We start from the raw sequence: 17,022 nt of genomic DNA, 5'->3' as shown, positions 1-17,022 counted from the left end.
TACAGCTAAAGGACTCATGAATCAAATCTCTTCTCATCAACATGGCAGAATTATTTAATGAGTATTTGGAGGTAACATTATCACTTATGTGAAATGCTGTCAACATTGTCAATCTGATTGAAACCTCATTCCAAATTGTTAGAGATTCTCTGAATGTCTCAATATCCAAGAAAAACTGATTTCATGTACTAATGTCTTAACAGTGAGCCTCTTTGTTAGTTCCGCCAATGACAAAAGCATTTTATGAACAAAGCTGTCTAGATGAATGGAAAACAAAACTGAGCATCTGTTACATGATGATCAGTTTGACTTTAGGAAAGGTGAAGGCGGTTCTGATGCTGCAGTTGATAATAGGACCAAGACTTATCAAAAATCAAGATGAATTCATATTATTTGTTGACCTAGAAAATGTGTGAAAATTTAAAATGGTGCAAGATGGCTAAATATCTCAGAAAAATACAAGGCCTGTTAAAGAAGTAAGGTTACTTTTCGAATTGCATGGCCAACATAATTCGATTATTGATCTTTTTTTCAGTATGTTGGTACATATGTCCCAAACATATGTTCACAGTTTCAAGTGTACAGGATACTTTATTTGTTTTTGACAGATAGAAAGTTTAGGAGTGTTTTAGTGTGCTCAGGAATTTTCAATTATTATAAAAAATGGAGCAAAGAATCTGCATCAAATTTTGTGTGAAAAATGGAATCAAGTGCTCTAAAACACTTTACATGTTGACAATGGCATACGGTGAGTCTGCTCCAAGTTAAGAAACAAAAATGTTTACAAGTGGTACAAGCTCTTCCACGATGGCCGAGAAGATGCCAATGATGAACCTCGCTCTGGACGCCCCAGCACATCAACAACAGATGATAACATTGAAGCTGTGAAGAAAATCATTTTGGAAAATCATCAAATTACCATAAGAGAAGTTGCTGAGGATGTTGGCATATTAGTTGACTCGTGTCATGTAATTTTTTTGGATATGTTGGGCATGAGACGTGTGTCAGCAAAGTTTGTTCCAAAACTTCTCAATTTTGATCAGAAGAACCGTCTCATGAGCATCACTCAAGAGCTCTTGAATGATGCCAATGATAATCCTGATTTGCTCAAAAGGGTCATAACTTGTGACGAAACATAGGTTTATGGTTATGACATCAAAACCAAAGTCAGACAATCCCAATGGAAACATCCCAGAGAGTCAAAGCATGCCAAGTTCAATCAAATGTCAAAGTTTTACTCACTGTTTTTTTCAGTTACCGAGGTGTAGTGAATCATGATTTTTTTGCCTCAAGGTTGTTTGTTCAATGAGTATTACCTTGATGTTATGTGCCGTTTGCGAGAAGCGATACACAAACACCTCAGGAATTGTGGAAAAACAATTCATGGCTTTTGCATGACAGTGCACCTGCTCATTCATCATTGCTTGTGAGAAATTTTTTGCCAAAAACAACACGACAATCATGCCTCAGCCACTATATTCACCAGATTTGCCCCCCTGTGACTTTTTCCTGTTCCCAAAACTGAAGGGACCTTTGAAAGGACAAAGATTCTGATTGAGGAAACAAAAACTGCATCACTGGAAGTACTCAAAGCTATACCAAAAAGTGCTTGTGAGAAGTGCTTCAAGGATTGGAAGAAGCGTTGGCACAAGTGTATTGTATCTGAGGGGAACAACATGAATAAATAAATATTTTTTGCATAAAAATATAAAGTCACCTTGCTTTTTGAACACACCTCGTAAGTGTAAGTTACAGTTAAAGATGGACAGTGTACGATACATCCCAGAACTTATGGGTGAAAATAAGAATGGAAGGCCGAGAACAAAGTGCTCAGATTTGGAAGGTTGTAAGATAGGGTTGCAGTCTTTTGCCACTGTTGTTCAATGTATGAATCAAAGCATCAACAACACAATGCCACATTTGTAAAACAGTAATTTATATTTCTGAAGAAAGGTGTAAGATTAATAAAAGGCGTTCCTTTCAAAGAATCATATAGAGGCATTCTTAAAAAATTAAAATTATTATCCTCCAGTCTAAATTTATTCTTGAGAGTATCTATTCCATTAGGACTCAAGAGTATTCAACATCATTCAGTGATGCCAAAAATTATGCAACAAGGAATAGAAGTTACTTTCACAAAATCAATATACCAATACAGTGTATTATATAAACCAAAAATCCTCTTCAGTTCGTTGCCAGATAAGATCAAAGGAATACCAAACTTTAATGCATTTAAAAGAGAGGTGAAAGGTCTACTAATAATCCACAACTACTATACCATTAATGGATTTTGGAATATTACTCAAATTTGTGGGTTCTGCCTCGTGTTTTCTGTATTCAGAAATTTATATCAATCAAAGTATTTCCAGAAAAAATTAAACTCCTTTTCCAAACGTACTCCCTGTTAATTGATGTGTGTAGTTACCCTTCTACGCAGACATCAAATTCTGCATTTTTATACAAATTAAGTAGCATATTTCTTACTTCAGTAAAATCAGTCAATATGTAGCAGTAACTTTTCAGCTATGCATCTTTAGTCTGTATGTATGTACATAGACTTTTACTTTGTATATGTAAATAGAACACTGTTTTTTTGTTTTGTTTTGTTTTTTTATTTTTTTACAACCCATCAAGTTGTGTTTATAAAGAAGCTACCATTCTAAACATAATATTACAACTTAGATGTGCCTATATTTTGTACATGAATGTAAATTTCTAAATTTTTATTCTGGCTTCTATTTTTACAAGTGTTACAACATTAATGTGATAAAATGTGTGCTACATCAACAAATAGATAAATTAAAAACAAAGATGATGTGATTTACTGAACGAAAGCGCTGGCAGGTCGATAGACACACAAACAAACACAAACACACACACAAAATTCAAGCTTTCGCAACAAACTGTTGCCTCATCAGGAAAGAGGGGAAGGAGAGGGAAAGACGAAAGGATGTGGGTTTTAAGGGAGAGGGTAAGGAGTCATTCCAATCACAGGAGCGGAAAGACTTACCTTAGGGGGAAAAAAGGACAGGTATACACTCGCACAGACACACATATCCATCCACACATATACAGACACAAGCAGACATCTGCTTGTGTGTGTGTTTGTGTTTGTTTGTGTGTCTATCGACCTGCCAGCGCTTTCGTTCAGTAAGTCACATCATCTTTGTTTTCAGATATATTTTTTCCCACGTGGAATGTTTCCCTCTATTATATTGATATCAATAGATAAATTAATAAATAAATATAAATGACTAAATAAAGGGAAAGGTTCAAAAGTGGGATTAAAAATCAGGCTGAAAGGGTATCAATGATAATATTTGCTGATAACATTGCTATCATCAGTAAAATTGAATAAGAATTGCAGGACATGTTGAATGGAATGAACAGTCTAATGAGTACAGAATACAGATTGAGAGAAAGTCTAAGAAAAATGAAAATGATGACGAGTAGCAGAAATGTGATCGGCGGTAAACTTTTGAAAACTGGGGGCTAAATTACACAACATACAAAGCACAGAGTATATAAAAGGCAGATTAGCACAGGCAAAGAGGGTATTCCTCACCAAAAGATGTCTACCAGTTTCCAACATACAACATTATTTGAGGAAGAAATTTCTGAGGACATACGTTTTGAGCACAGCATCTCTTTATGGAAGTGGATCATGGACTGTGGGACAAACAAAAAAAGAATAGAACAAAGCATTTGAGATGATGTGCTACAGAAGGATGTTGAAAATAAGATGGAGGGATAAGATAAGAAATGAGGAGGTTCTCTGCAGAATCAGTGAGGAGTGGAACCTGCAGGAAACATTGACAAGAAGGAAGAACATGATGATACGACTTATGTAAGCCATTAAGGGATAGCTTACCATGTTACTTGCAAGAACCGTAGAGGTTAAAAACTGTAGGGGAAGACAGAAGTAAGATGTACAAAACAAATTAAGTGAGGAGGTTAGGTGCAAGTCGTCCTTTGAGACAAAGATGTTGGCATAGGAGAACAAATAACTTTTCATCTTCCCACGTTCTGCTACTTCAGTAGCTGAAGGTGAATATCATTTGTCACGTGCAAATAAGATATAGTATAATTTCTATATTTTATGGATGTATGTATGTTTTCTAACAAATGCAAATACATGATACAGATCTATACTTTTCAGAATAAATAGTAATGGGTGTCAGTGTCTATATTTATAAACGAAGTGAAGAAAATGCACATGAAATAGGGAAAGCCTTTGAAAAGATACAGGAGACGTACCACAAAATTTAAAGAAATATTTGCATTGGATTTCCACTAGGTGACTGTAGGTAACGAGAGAAGTTTATATTTCAGTAACAAATAATACACTCAAAAGTAGATCACAAAGATGCTTTCTGAATAGAAACAAATTTTTTTAACTTTTTTAAATGCCATCCTCTTACAATAATATTCTTGCAGAAAAGTGGCACTTTAAATACTTTTTTAACTTACCAAATTCTGTTGATCGATTGCTTTCTGCTGCAAATCCTGCAATAATTACTCGATTTGTTGGGAGCTGTGTTAATGAATTCAGGCAAGCAGGACGAACTCGTGAGCTAAGTTTAGCTGGTGTGTGTAGATGCAGGACAGCCACATCATGGAACACTCTTAGTTCTTTGTACAAGGGATGTGGGGTTACCTTGTCAACATCGATCACCTGCACAGTTTCATCATCACCATTTGGTGTTGTCAAGTCAACATCACCCAGGCGTACACGTCTCACAATACCACTGTAGAGATTGAATTTTATTTTAGTCTCTGCTGATTGTAAAATGATAAATATTTGTATAAAGCTATCAACAGGCCTTATTCCAGTTTTCCACATTTATCAATAATTTTTTATAACCAAAAACAAATAAAAATAGCCCTTCCTTAGCAACAATAGGTCATTCAGATAATTCTCTCTCGCTCTCTCTCGCTCTCTCTCTCTCTCTCTCTCTCTCTCTCTCTCTCTCTCTCTCTCTCTCTCTCTCTCTCTCTCTCCCCATAATTTTAGTACTTAAATTTGTTTATTTGTCCAAGAATCATTTTAGTACATTGTTTGTATGTGTGATATAGAACGGTGGTAAAGTAGTTAATTTACAATACAGTAGTCATTTTGACTACATTGTTGACATAATCAAAATGCATAATAATGTAGGCTGGTGTACTACATTGCTTCTGTATGTTATAATAGCAGTTATTAAGTAATAAGGTGACATGATAAGCACAGTGTAAACTATATTATGAATTGACAATTGGAAAAATTTCGTAAATAAGGTTTACTTGTTTCGATGTTCCATAAATTCAGACAAAGAATAGAAGCAGTGGTGAAGCAAGAACTGTTTTAACTTTATTTTATATACATTTAATGTTGGTATGCATTTTATGAAAGAAGGCAAATAGTTATGTAACGTAGTTCCAGTATGATACACTCCTATTTGCATAAGTTTGTATTTACTGTGTTCATGTATAGGTTCATCTACTGCCTAGTTTCATATGTGTGTATATCATAGCTGTGTCTGAAGAGATGTTCCTTTTTTAAGATACTCCCTTTTGTGAAAATTAGTATTTCGTATATGTGCAAGCAAGGCAGCAGCAACATTTTGAGTTAAAAAAAATGGTCTACAGGAATTCTTGCATTTAGCTTTTTTTATCACCCTGATAATCATTTTCTGTATTTTAAATGTTTTTGTAGAATTCCCCAAAAAATTATTCCGTACATAAGTAGCGACAGTATGTTACAATGGTACATTGTCAGCACTGGTAAGCAGCTTGTATTCTGAGTGAGGATCCTAACAGCATATGTTAATGAATTCAATCTCTAATTTAAATTGTGTAGGTACACCTTCCACTTCAGCTCTGCCTGGACATGAATGCCTAGAAATTTTGTATGACTGACCTTCAACACAATTTTTTTTCTTCAATAGTGAAAACAGGGTTTGCTGGCTGGAGGTTGTGGGTGGTATGAAAGTTAACTGCCACAGCTTTTTCAGAATTTATGATGAGCCTATTGGTCTGAAACAGTGCACTACAGTATGCATAACTGATATTGCAGCCTCCTGCAGATTTTACTCATTCTGTGATTTAATTAGAATATTAGTGTCATCTGCAAAGAGTACAGTGGTTCCATCGTGTATTTTATGAATCAAGTCATTTATGTACACCAGAAATAGGACAGGCCCCAAAACTAACCCTTGTGGGACTCCATACTTTATTTTCTCCTCATCACTGTAAAAACTAGAAATTTTTTGTGTTTCACTAACTTTGTGTTTTATTTCTGTAATCTGCTGATGATTACTGAGGTACGACAGGAGCACGTTTTCAGACTGGCCTCTAATTCCGCAGTTACTTAATTTACCCAAGAGAATGCCATGATCAATAACACTGAACGCTTTACTTAGATCTAGAAATATCCCTGATTCTGTACGTGTTGCTTATCATCCACTGATTTTAATATTATTTAAGAAGGCAAAATTTGCTGTCTGCATTGACTTCCCAGCTCTGAACCCATGTTGGGAGTTGCTTATTAGCCTCTCTTTATTTAAGAAAACTGTTAATCTCCTAAGGAACATTTTAACCCATAATTTTGATGAAGCCTGACAATACTGAAACTGGCCTACAATTAATAATATCACTTTTTGCACCCTTCTTACACAAATGTGTTACTTTTACAGTTTTTATATTATTTGGAAACACACTACTCTCAAAAGATGAATTTACTATGTCTGTTAGTGGTTCCACAAGAAATGTTGCACTAACTTTAATAATAGCATCTGGTTTTTCATCAACACCCACTGAATATTTATTAGGTAATTCTTTTAGGATTCTTGACAGTTCCTTAGGTGTTGCTGGATACATGAATAATGTGTTTGGATGAATATTTTGATCTGAATGACTGGCTGGCTGTTTGTCAAGGTGTGTATTTATTAACCGCTGTGCTATATTAGAGAAATAATTGTTGAAAGTACTAGCTACATGTTTGGGATCAATTAGTTTATTTTTATTCATAATCAGCTCTATATTACTGTGATTAACTGGCCTGGTGCCCATTTCTTTCCTTATAATTTGCCAGGTTGCTTTAGTTTTGTATCTTTTGAAATATGTAATAAAGTCAGGTTAGTATTCTCCTAGGAGTACTCATACAATCTCCTTTTATTTTGACATGATATCCTTATCACTTTTGTAATCCACTTGTTTGTTTTTTGAGTAGAATTAGATGTAGGTATTTTCTTGGGAAAAGCCATTAAAAATGTTTGAATGTAGCCATAGACTTATCATATTTCTCATTGGTATCATTACAGTCATTTACATCTTTCCAACTTCCACCCTTCAGGAGTGAACAAAAATATTCCAAATTTTTTGTACTGAAATTCCTTACAGTGTGTTGTATTCTACTGGGAATTGAGTGTCCTGAAATATTCTTTTTCAAAAATTTGAGCATTGTGATCACTAAAACTTGTGTTTACAACTTGTATGTTATAGGCATATTTGCACTATTTATCAAGATCTGATCAATAATAGATGCAGAGATTGGTGTTTCTTGAGTTGGTTCAGTTACTGTTGCACTGATGTTGAACAATTGTAGTAGATTTAAATTGTCATCTCTGAAATTATTGGATTTCAAGAAATCAATATTAGTTGCCACATATATTTATATTCTTCTTGGGAGAGTGAATTTCTTCCAAGAGATCCTCCATGCAATTGTAAAACACTTTTTTGTTTCCATCTGGTGATCTGTATGCACAAATAATAACTGTATTTTGCCTCAGTACTTCAGCTGTAGAATGTTCCACATCTTTATCAAAGGACAGTTTATGGTGTTTAGTTACACTATTGAATTCAACATTTTCTCTAATAAATACACAAGTACCCCCATGACTCAATATTTTCCTACAAAACATGCTTGCAGGTTTGAACTGAGGAATGTGTGTTTGCTCCAACATATCTTGTTTGAGCCAGTGTTCTGTAAAGATAGTACAGAAATATATTTTAGGTCATTTAACATTATTTCTATTTCATTTAGTTTATTTGAGAGTGACTGAACATTTTGATGGCGTAATTTCAAATTATGTACAGGTAGTAAATCGTTTCTTGCCTGACCACTTACCTCACTTATTTGAGTTTGTGTACTTAGTGGAAAAAAATCCTGATGTTTTCCAGGGATGGCATTCATCGTGTTTGACATACAGCTTGCTGGTTCACTGTATGTGGGTTCCTGCCTTTCTTCTGTTGAAATGTTCGCAATTTCCACTCTTTTTTTTCATCCTTTTTCACCCATCTGTCCGTTGATAACTGCCTTGTTGCTGCATTTGATGGTTTGAAATTTAACCAAGTGTGTTGTTGTAACTTTCTTTGAGCTTATTTTTTGTAATATACTGGTCCATAACTGTTTGTTTTCTCATGGGTGGCATTTTCACTTTGAGACTGTGTCTCTTGTGTGATATTCAGGCTTAAGATGGTGTTATAAGGTATTTTTATTTATAGGAAAAAAATAGTTTTATTCTATAACTTTTTATCTTTGTCCCACCCATGCACATCACAGAGAATACACCAATAAGCCAGTGAACCACAGTTACATGTTAGAAATTTAGCCTAGAAAAAGTTAGAGCACTGTAACTTTCTTGGCAAATAATATTGTTTTGTTCACTTGGCCCGCACTTCACGTTTTGTAAGATAAAGGCGATATGATAAGATTTTCAGAAGGCAGAAGGAAGTATGCAGAAAGTTAAGTCCCATGGTGCCCAGAGCCATTTGAACCATTTGAAGTATGCAGAGAGACTTAAAGGTTGGCCAACTTTATTACACTGCTTCTAAATTAAGAGGTCATGAAATTTTTTTGCCACATCATGAGAATAATAGTGTGCTTGACAACTCCAAGGCTGAATACAAGAAAGAATTACAAATAAGTGTCTCAATATTTGAACGATTTCAGGAGTTTCTTGGAGTTTACGAAATTCAGAAGTAGGCTGGCAGACCATCTGCACTTAGGAGGCAAGCCATGGGCCTCTAGGTGCAGTTTATGATGTCTAGCAGTAAATATTGTTGATATCTATTTGTGATTCACAATGGTCTATAGAACAATTCTTCCAGCATGTGAAACATAGCTGTGCAGTTATATAGGATTTTGTTTACGTAAGTGTTTCAGGTAAGCGTGTGCACATGTAACTAATAAGCAGCAGGGTTTAAGTTTATGGTGCTATTACCAAGCTAGAGGCAGTGATGATGGAAGAGGTTGAAGAGCAGAGTATAGTTAATGGTAACAAACAATTTCTTTCTAGTGGCAAACTGGAGCTGGTAACCATATTATGGTTGTTTTAACATGACAAGAATTGATCCAGATCTGTTGACAAATGTTCCCCTTCCTGATGAGTGGTGTAACACACTGCATTACTTTGTTCCTTCACTGCATATTACAAGGAGCATGTAACTTCTGACCCCAAATACACATGAGAGTCTGTGCAACAGTATGTCACCATGGAGAGTGATGGAAAGATTGTTTCACAGCGAAGTATTGTACATTGTCCAAGGTATGTATGATGTACTGATACTTTGTGAGAAACTGCTGTTTCATAAATAATGAAGTACATTATTAGTTTTTGTAATATTTAAGGTGAACTTGCTCTATAATTCAGCTAACCAGGCCAGGAGAGAGTTTCCTGAAAAGAGAGAATTTGGTGCTGCAAAGTGAGTTCTCCCATTTTTTATTGTCCCTTTCAGCCTTTCACAAATATGACATTGATATCAATGAAGTTTTGTTTCTGTTATGTTGGTAGGCATTCCACAGTGGAATTAGTCAACTGCATATTTTTTCTGTAGAATTGTTTTGTTTATAAAGCATCATTTTTAAGAAAACCCAACCAACCTAAAAATATCTGCAGCTACAACCACTCATTTTAAACTATGGAATTGTGTGTAAAAGGGAACTTTCTGTAGTACCATGTATGGCACCCCGCCCAGTTGGCCATGCGGTCTAACGCACGGCTTTCTGAGCAGGAAGGAGCGTCTGGACCCTGGCATAAATCCGACTGGTGGATTTGTGTCAAGGTCCGGTGAACCAGCCAGACTGTGGATGGTTTTCCATCTGCCTCAGCGAATGTAAGCTAGTTACCCTTATTCCGCTTTCAGTTACACTATGTCGGCGATTGCTGCACAAACAAGTTCTCCACGTACACATACACCACCATTACTCTACCACACAAACATAGGGGTTACACTCGTCTGGTGTGAGACGTTCCCTGGGGGGTCTACCGGGGGCCGAACTGCACAATAACCCTGGGTTCGGCATGGGGCGGTGGAGGGGTGAAGTGACTGCGGTAGTAGTCGTGGCGTTGCGGACCACTGCGACTGCGGCGGGGACAGAGCCTCTCCGTCGTTTCTAGGTCCCCGGTTAACATACAATACAATACAATATAATACAATACCATGTATGGTATTAAGTTTCCTACCAGTGCATTTGAGTACAGTGTGTGGAAAGTGCTCACTTAAATGCACAATATGATTAGTCTAATCTTGTCTTTGTGGCACCATTGGGTACAACACGGATGGTTTTAGTATATTCCTCTCTTTATACTGGTCCTCTAAATTGTGCCTCTATTTTCAAGTGTTTGGCAGTTCAGATGCATTTCCATGAGGCTCTCCTGTGAGTGAAACAAATTGTGCTTCCTTCTTTGTATGCATTCAATATCCCCTGCTATTTGGGGAGCAAAATAACTGATGATGGTCGAAGTAGAGAGGATATAAAATGTAGGCTGGCAATGGCAAGGAAAGCGTTTCTGAAGAAGAGAAATTTGTTAACATCCAGTGTTGATTTAAGTGTCAGGAAGTCATTTCTGAAAGTATTCGTATGGAGTGTAGCCATGTATGGAAGTGAAACATGGACGATAAATAGTTTGGACAAGAAGAGAATAGAAGCTTTCGAAATGTGGTGCTACAGAAGAACGCTGAAGATTAGATGGATAGATCACATAACTAATGAGGAAGTATTGAATAGGATTGGGGAGAAGAGAAGTTTGTGGCACAACTTGACCAGAAGAAGGGATCGGTTGGTAGGACATGTTCTGAGGCATCAAGGGATCACCAATTTAGTATTGGAGGGCAGCATGGAGGGTAAAAATCGTAGAGGGAGACCAAGAGATGAATACACTAAGCAGATTCAGAAGGATGTAGGTTGCAGTAGGTACTGGGAGATGAAAAAGCTTGCACAGGATAGAGTAGCATGGAGAGCTGCATCAAACCAGTCTCAGGACTGAAGACCACAACAAAAACAATCCCTGTCAGTCTTATCAGGTATGGGTTCCACACACTTGAGCACTGGGTAAGCAGTTTCCTAAGTAACTGGCATTACTTCCACAATATCCTATCCATGATCTGAGGACTGCTATCACCTTCAGTTACATCTGAGCCTATGTGATTGATTATTCCATTTCATGTACCCACAGACTGTTTCACCCAAGAGTCTGATTCCAATTGTGACTCATGAGATTAAAGTGCTACAATTTTCCATTTCTGCATTTTGTGAAGGGCATAAATTCAAATTTATGGTCATTTGAAGCGAGTTGCCAGTTTTTCCAACATTTTGAAATCTCTTCAAAATTTGATTTTCATGCAGCTTTTTTCTGACAGCACTTCCGTATAGTTAAATGTATTGTTTGCAAAACGTCTGAGATTATTTTTGTTTGCTAAGTCATTTATATAAAGCACTCAACTGGGGTCCAACACACTCCCCTGGGGCATGCATGGAGTTATTTCTGCATCTGGTAATGACTGTCCAAAATGACATGCTGCATCCTCCCTACAAGAAATCCTGAATCCTATCACAAATTTGGTTTGATGTCAGATCATTGATGTTTTGTTAATAAGCATTGGTAAGCCAAATGATTTTCAGAAATCATGTGAGAAAAGTGCAAGGTATGTTTCACATAAGTGATGTCTTTGGAATCCATGCTAGCTAGTGTGGAGGAAGTCATTCTCGATGAGATACCTCATTACATGTGATTTCAGAATAAGTCCTCAGATTCTCTGCAACCATTCTCATAGACTGGTGTGAACCGTGCTTTGTTCCAACTATTGTGCACAATTTTTTGTTCAAGATATCTGTGGTATATTATGATTTGAAGGGGGTGGGGGGGGTGTTGATAACTCAGCTGTAAATTCTATGTATAAATGGAGACCAAATACAAACCTGAATTCTTTTTTGTAAACTTTACTGAATTGTTGCGGAAAGAACAAAAACAGCATGCCAAATTTAAACAAATGCAAAATCTCCAAGATTGGCAATTTTTCAAAAAAGCTTGAAATTTATTGCAGACTTTAATGTGAGATAGTTATTATAGTTTCCACAACAGAACATTGTCCCAAAACCTGGCAGGTAATCAAAAGTGATTCTTGTAGTGTTTAAAGTATGCTAGCAGCAAGACAGAATCAATGCCTTCTCTGCACAACAGCAATGGAAATACTATCAACAACAGTGCTGCCAAAGCACAGTTACTAAACATAGCTGTCTGAAATTCCTTCACCAAAGAAGACTAAGTAAACATTCCAGAATTTGAATCAAGAACAGCTGCCAACATGAGTAATGTAGACGTAGACATCCTCACAGTAGTGAAACAACTTCAATCACTTAATAAAAGCAACACTTCTGATCACAACTGTAAAACAATTAGGTTTCTTTCAGAGTATGCTGATGCAATAGCTCCATACTTAACAATCATATACAAACACCTGCTTGACGGAAAATCCATACTCAAGAACTGGAAAGTTGCAAAGGTCACACCAATATTCAAGAAAGGTAGTAGGAATCATCCACTAAATTACAGGCCCATATCATTAACATCAGTATTTAGCAGGATTTTTGAACATATATTGAGCTCAAATGTTATGAATTACCTCATAGGGAATGGTCTATTGATGCGCAGTCAACACAGATTTAGAAAACATAGTTCATGTGAAACACAAATAGCTCCTTATTCTCACAAAGTGTTGAGTGTTATTGACAAGGGATTTCAAATTTATTCTGTATTTCTAGATGTGCAGAAGGCTTTTGACACGGTACCACACAAGCAGCTTGTAGCGAAATTGGGTGCTTATGGAATATCATCTTAGTTATTTGACTCAATTTGTGATTTCCTCTCAGACAGGTCACAGTTCGTAGGAATTGATGGAAAGTCATCAAGTAAAACAGAAGTGATTTCTGGCACTCCCCATGATAGTGTCCAGCCCTTTGCTGTTTCTGATGTATATACACAATTTACGAGAAAATCTGAGCAGTTGTCTTAGGTTGTTTGCAGATGATGCTGTTGTTTATCATCTAGTACAGTCGTCAGAAGATCAAAACCAATTGCAAAACATTTGGAAAAAGAGATCTGCATGGTGCAAAAATTGTCAATTGGTCACTCACATAAGTGCTAAAAGGAATCCATTAAACTTTGGTTACACAATCAGTCAATTAAATCTAAATGCCATAAATCCAGTTAAATACCTAGGAATTACAATTACAACCAACTTAAATTGGAAAGAACAATGAGAAAATGATGTTGGTAAGGTAAACTAAAGACTGTAGGCTTCTGGCAGAACACTTGTAAAATGCAACAGATCTACCGAAGAAACTGCCTACACTACACTTTTCCATCCTCTTTTTAAGTACTGCTGCACCGCCTGGGATCCTTACCAGACAATATTAATGAAATACATCAAAAAAGTTTAAAGAAGAGCAGCATGTTTTGTGTTATCATGAAATAGGGGAGAGAGAGTCACTGACATGATACTGTATTTGGGGTGGGCATCATTAAAACAAAGGCGTTTTTCATTGCGGTGGGATCTTCTCACGAAATTTCAATCACCAACTTTCTCCTCCAAATGTGAAAACATTTTTTTGATGCCAACCTACATATGGAAAAATGATCATCATAATAAAATAAGGGAAATCAGAGCTCACATGAAAAGATATAGGTGTTCATTTTTTCTGCGCACTGTTTGATATTGGAATAATACAAAATTATTGTGAAGGTGGTTTGATGAATCCTCTGCCAGGCACTTAAGTGTGATTTGCAGAGTATCCATTTAGATATAGATGGATGTTATCATTCTATTTCACATTTTCACATCCATACAAATAATTATATCCTGGTATTTATACGAGTTAACTGATTCCATTTATCTCTCATTGATATTGTAGCTGCAGCATGCCACACATTTGCGTTCTGTGATGTGCTCAGTTTTACATTTCTGAACACCACTTCTTTTTTCTATGTACTGTCCTGAATTTTTTACAAAAATTTTCCCATCACATTGGCACTTTTTTAATAGTAACCCCCCCCCCCCCCCTCAAGAAAGAACAACAACATGTGCACAGTGACTTGTGCATGAACTCCTAAACCTCTGCAGTGTTATCAAACCAGTGTCCTCCAAGTCATTCCTTCAGTGGTCCAAACATGGGGTAATGCAGTATCATGACTCTGGACTCTGAGGACGTTCCACAGTTATTAATTGAATTTCCTACTGTTTTCCCCCATTAAAGTATCAGATTGCATAGTAGACAAGTTCCTGTAGTTGATCTTATCAGCAATGGTGGCTTGAGCACTTCCATAGCTTATTCCTACTCTAGAAGCAACGTTTGAAAGGTTTAAGCACTGATCTTTTGCAATAAGATCTTGTATGGGATGAATGTTTAGTGTGATGCTCGTCCATGGTCACCTTTTGTGGGATGCACTTTCCACAGCTACCTGCCCTGTTACAAATGTTTTATGCCATTCATATATTTGTGTCTTTCAAAGGATTTCTTCCTCAAAATGTACCTGAAGCCTCCTCAAAATTTCTGCACATCTGGTGCCCTATTTCACGAGAAGCTTCAAGATTACACTCTGCACAACAGACTTCAAGATTACACTCTGCACAACAGACTTCTGTATCAGAGAGATGGTGTCATGCTAACATCACAATGCTATTTAGACATCCCCACTGTGCTGCAACATCTCTATTCTGTAGAGTAACATGTTCAGCTTCTGGCCACTTGTTGTTGTTGTTGTTGATGTTGTTGTCATGGTCTTGAGTCCAAAGACTGGTTTGATGCAGCTCTCCATGCTACTCTATCTTGTGCAAGCCTCTTCATCTCCAAGTAACTACTGTAACCTATGTTCTTCTGAATCTGCTTACAGTATTCATCTCTTGGTCTCCCTCTATGATTTACAACCTCCACACCCCTCCAACAGAAATATTGGCCATCCCTTCATGTCTCAGAATGCAAACTATAAACCAATCTTGGTTAAGTTATGCCACAAATTTCTTGCCTCCCAAATTCTACTCAGTACTTTCTCATTATTTTTGTGATCGACTGATCTAATCTTCTGCATTCTTCTGTAGCACCAAATTTTGAAAACTTCTATTGTTTTATATCTAAACTGTTTATCGTCAGTGTTTCACTTCCATACATGGCTACGCTCTACACAAATACCTTCAGAAAGGTCTTGTAACACTTAATTCTATATTCGATGTTAACAAATTTATCTTCTTTAGAAATATTAACAGAATCTTCTGTCAGTTCTTGGTAGAACAACATTATAATAATAAATGAAAAGCACCAGTTTGCTTTTGTTCTACAATATTATTTTTATTGCTAACATTTAATGTCTGAAGATGGCCTTCTAAGCCGAAAACCGGTTAGCAATAAAAATAATATTGTAGAACAAAAGCAAACTGGTGCTTTAGAAATGGTTTTTTTTAAATTTTTTTAATTAATTAATTAATTTTTTTTTACTATAACCAGTCTACAATTTATATCCTCTCTACTTCAGCCATAATCTGTTATTTTACTGCCCAAATAGCAAAACTCATCTAATCTGCACCCGTTAGCATCACATGATTTAATTTAACTACATTCCATTATCATTCTTTTGCTTTTGTTGATGTTCATCTTATACCCTCATTTCAATATACTATCCATTCCATTCAACTGCTCTTCCAAGTCCTTTGCTGTCTGTGACAGAATTACAGTGCCATCGGCAAACATCAGAGTTTTTATTTCCTGTCTCTGAACTTTAATTCTTACTCCAAATTTTTCTATGGTTTCCTTTACTGTTTGTTCAATGTACAGATTGAATAACATCAGGACAAGGCTACAATCCTGCCTCACTTACTTTCCAACCACTGCATCCCTTTAATGCCCCTCAACTCATAAGTGCCATCTGCTTCCTGTACAAGTTGTAAATAACCTTTCGCTCCCTGTATTTTACCCCTGCTACCTTCAGAATTTCAAAAGAGAGCATTCCAATCAACATTGTCACAAACTTTCTCTAAGTCTACAAATGCTATAAATGCAGGCTTGCCTTTCCTTAAACTATCCTCTAAGATAGGTCATGGGATCAGTTTTTCCTCGCATGTTCCCACATTTTTCCAGAATCAAACTGATCTTCCTGAAGGTCTGCTTGTATCAGTTTTTCCATTCTTCCGTAAAGAATTCACATTAGTATTTTGCAAGCTTGAATTACTAAACTGATAGTTTGGTAAATTTTACACCTGTGAGAAAGTACTTTCTATGGAATGGGAATTACTCCATTCTAACCACTTAGGCCATTGAAACCAGAAAAGTTGTTTGGGTAGTCAAGTGTGGAGCGTCCTACTGTGTGCACTCTGGTTTGTCATACGTGCAGATTTTGTGCATAAAATGTCAGTTCAGACCATTGATAGAGTGCAATGGGAGTGCCTTGGAAGCCACAGAGCAAAGGGTGCAGGCGATAATGCCAATATGTGAACAGTTTAAGATTATACATAAAGGTAGATGTAGATGTATGTTTACACTAACATACATCTATCAAAGCTTGTAGGAGCACCATGTCTCTCTGGCATGTGGCAACACATTATCTCATATGAAAGGTCACCCATCCTGCTTGCGGACCTTCCCACATATACAAGTCACACATACATTTTGCATATAGCTTTCTTGCAATATACTTCACAAGTCTCAGAAGTTGCACACGCACAGCACCAGTCTTCCATGGCACTGCTTACAAATGCCTATTTGATCTTTAG

The 17,022-nt window shown here is 36.5% G+C and overlaps 1 protein-coding gene across 1 annotated transcript in view; it reads right to left on the bottom strand.

Annotated features, from left to right (window-relative positions):
* Positions 1 to 17,022, bottom strand: part of LOC124795806 (serine protease snake-like) — an 88,171-nt gene that overhangs the window by 2,343 nt on the left and 68,806 nt on the right. The window contains exon 5 of the mRNA XM_047259891.1: positions 4,471 to 4,748. Within this exon, the coding sequence (XP_047115847.1) occupies positions 4,471 to 4,748 (278 nt within the window). The remainder of the gene's footprint in view (positions 1 to 4,470; positions 4,749 to 17,022) is intronic.

The sequence above is a fragment of the Schistocerca piceifrons genome, chromosome 1 (genome assembly GCF_021461385.2).
Source record: "Schistocerca piceifrons isolate TAMUIC-IGC-003096 chromosome 1, iqSchPice1.1, whole genome shotgun sequence".
NCBI lineage: Eukaryota > Metazoa > Arthropoda > Insecta > Orthoptera > Acrididae > Schistocerca > Schistocerca piceifrons.
This window is presented reverse-complemented; position numbering and strand designations above follow the sequence as displayed.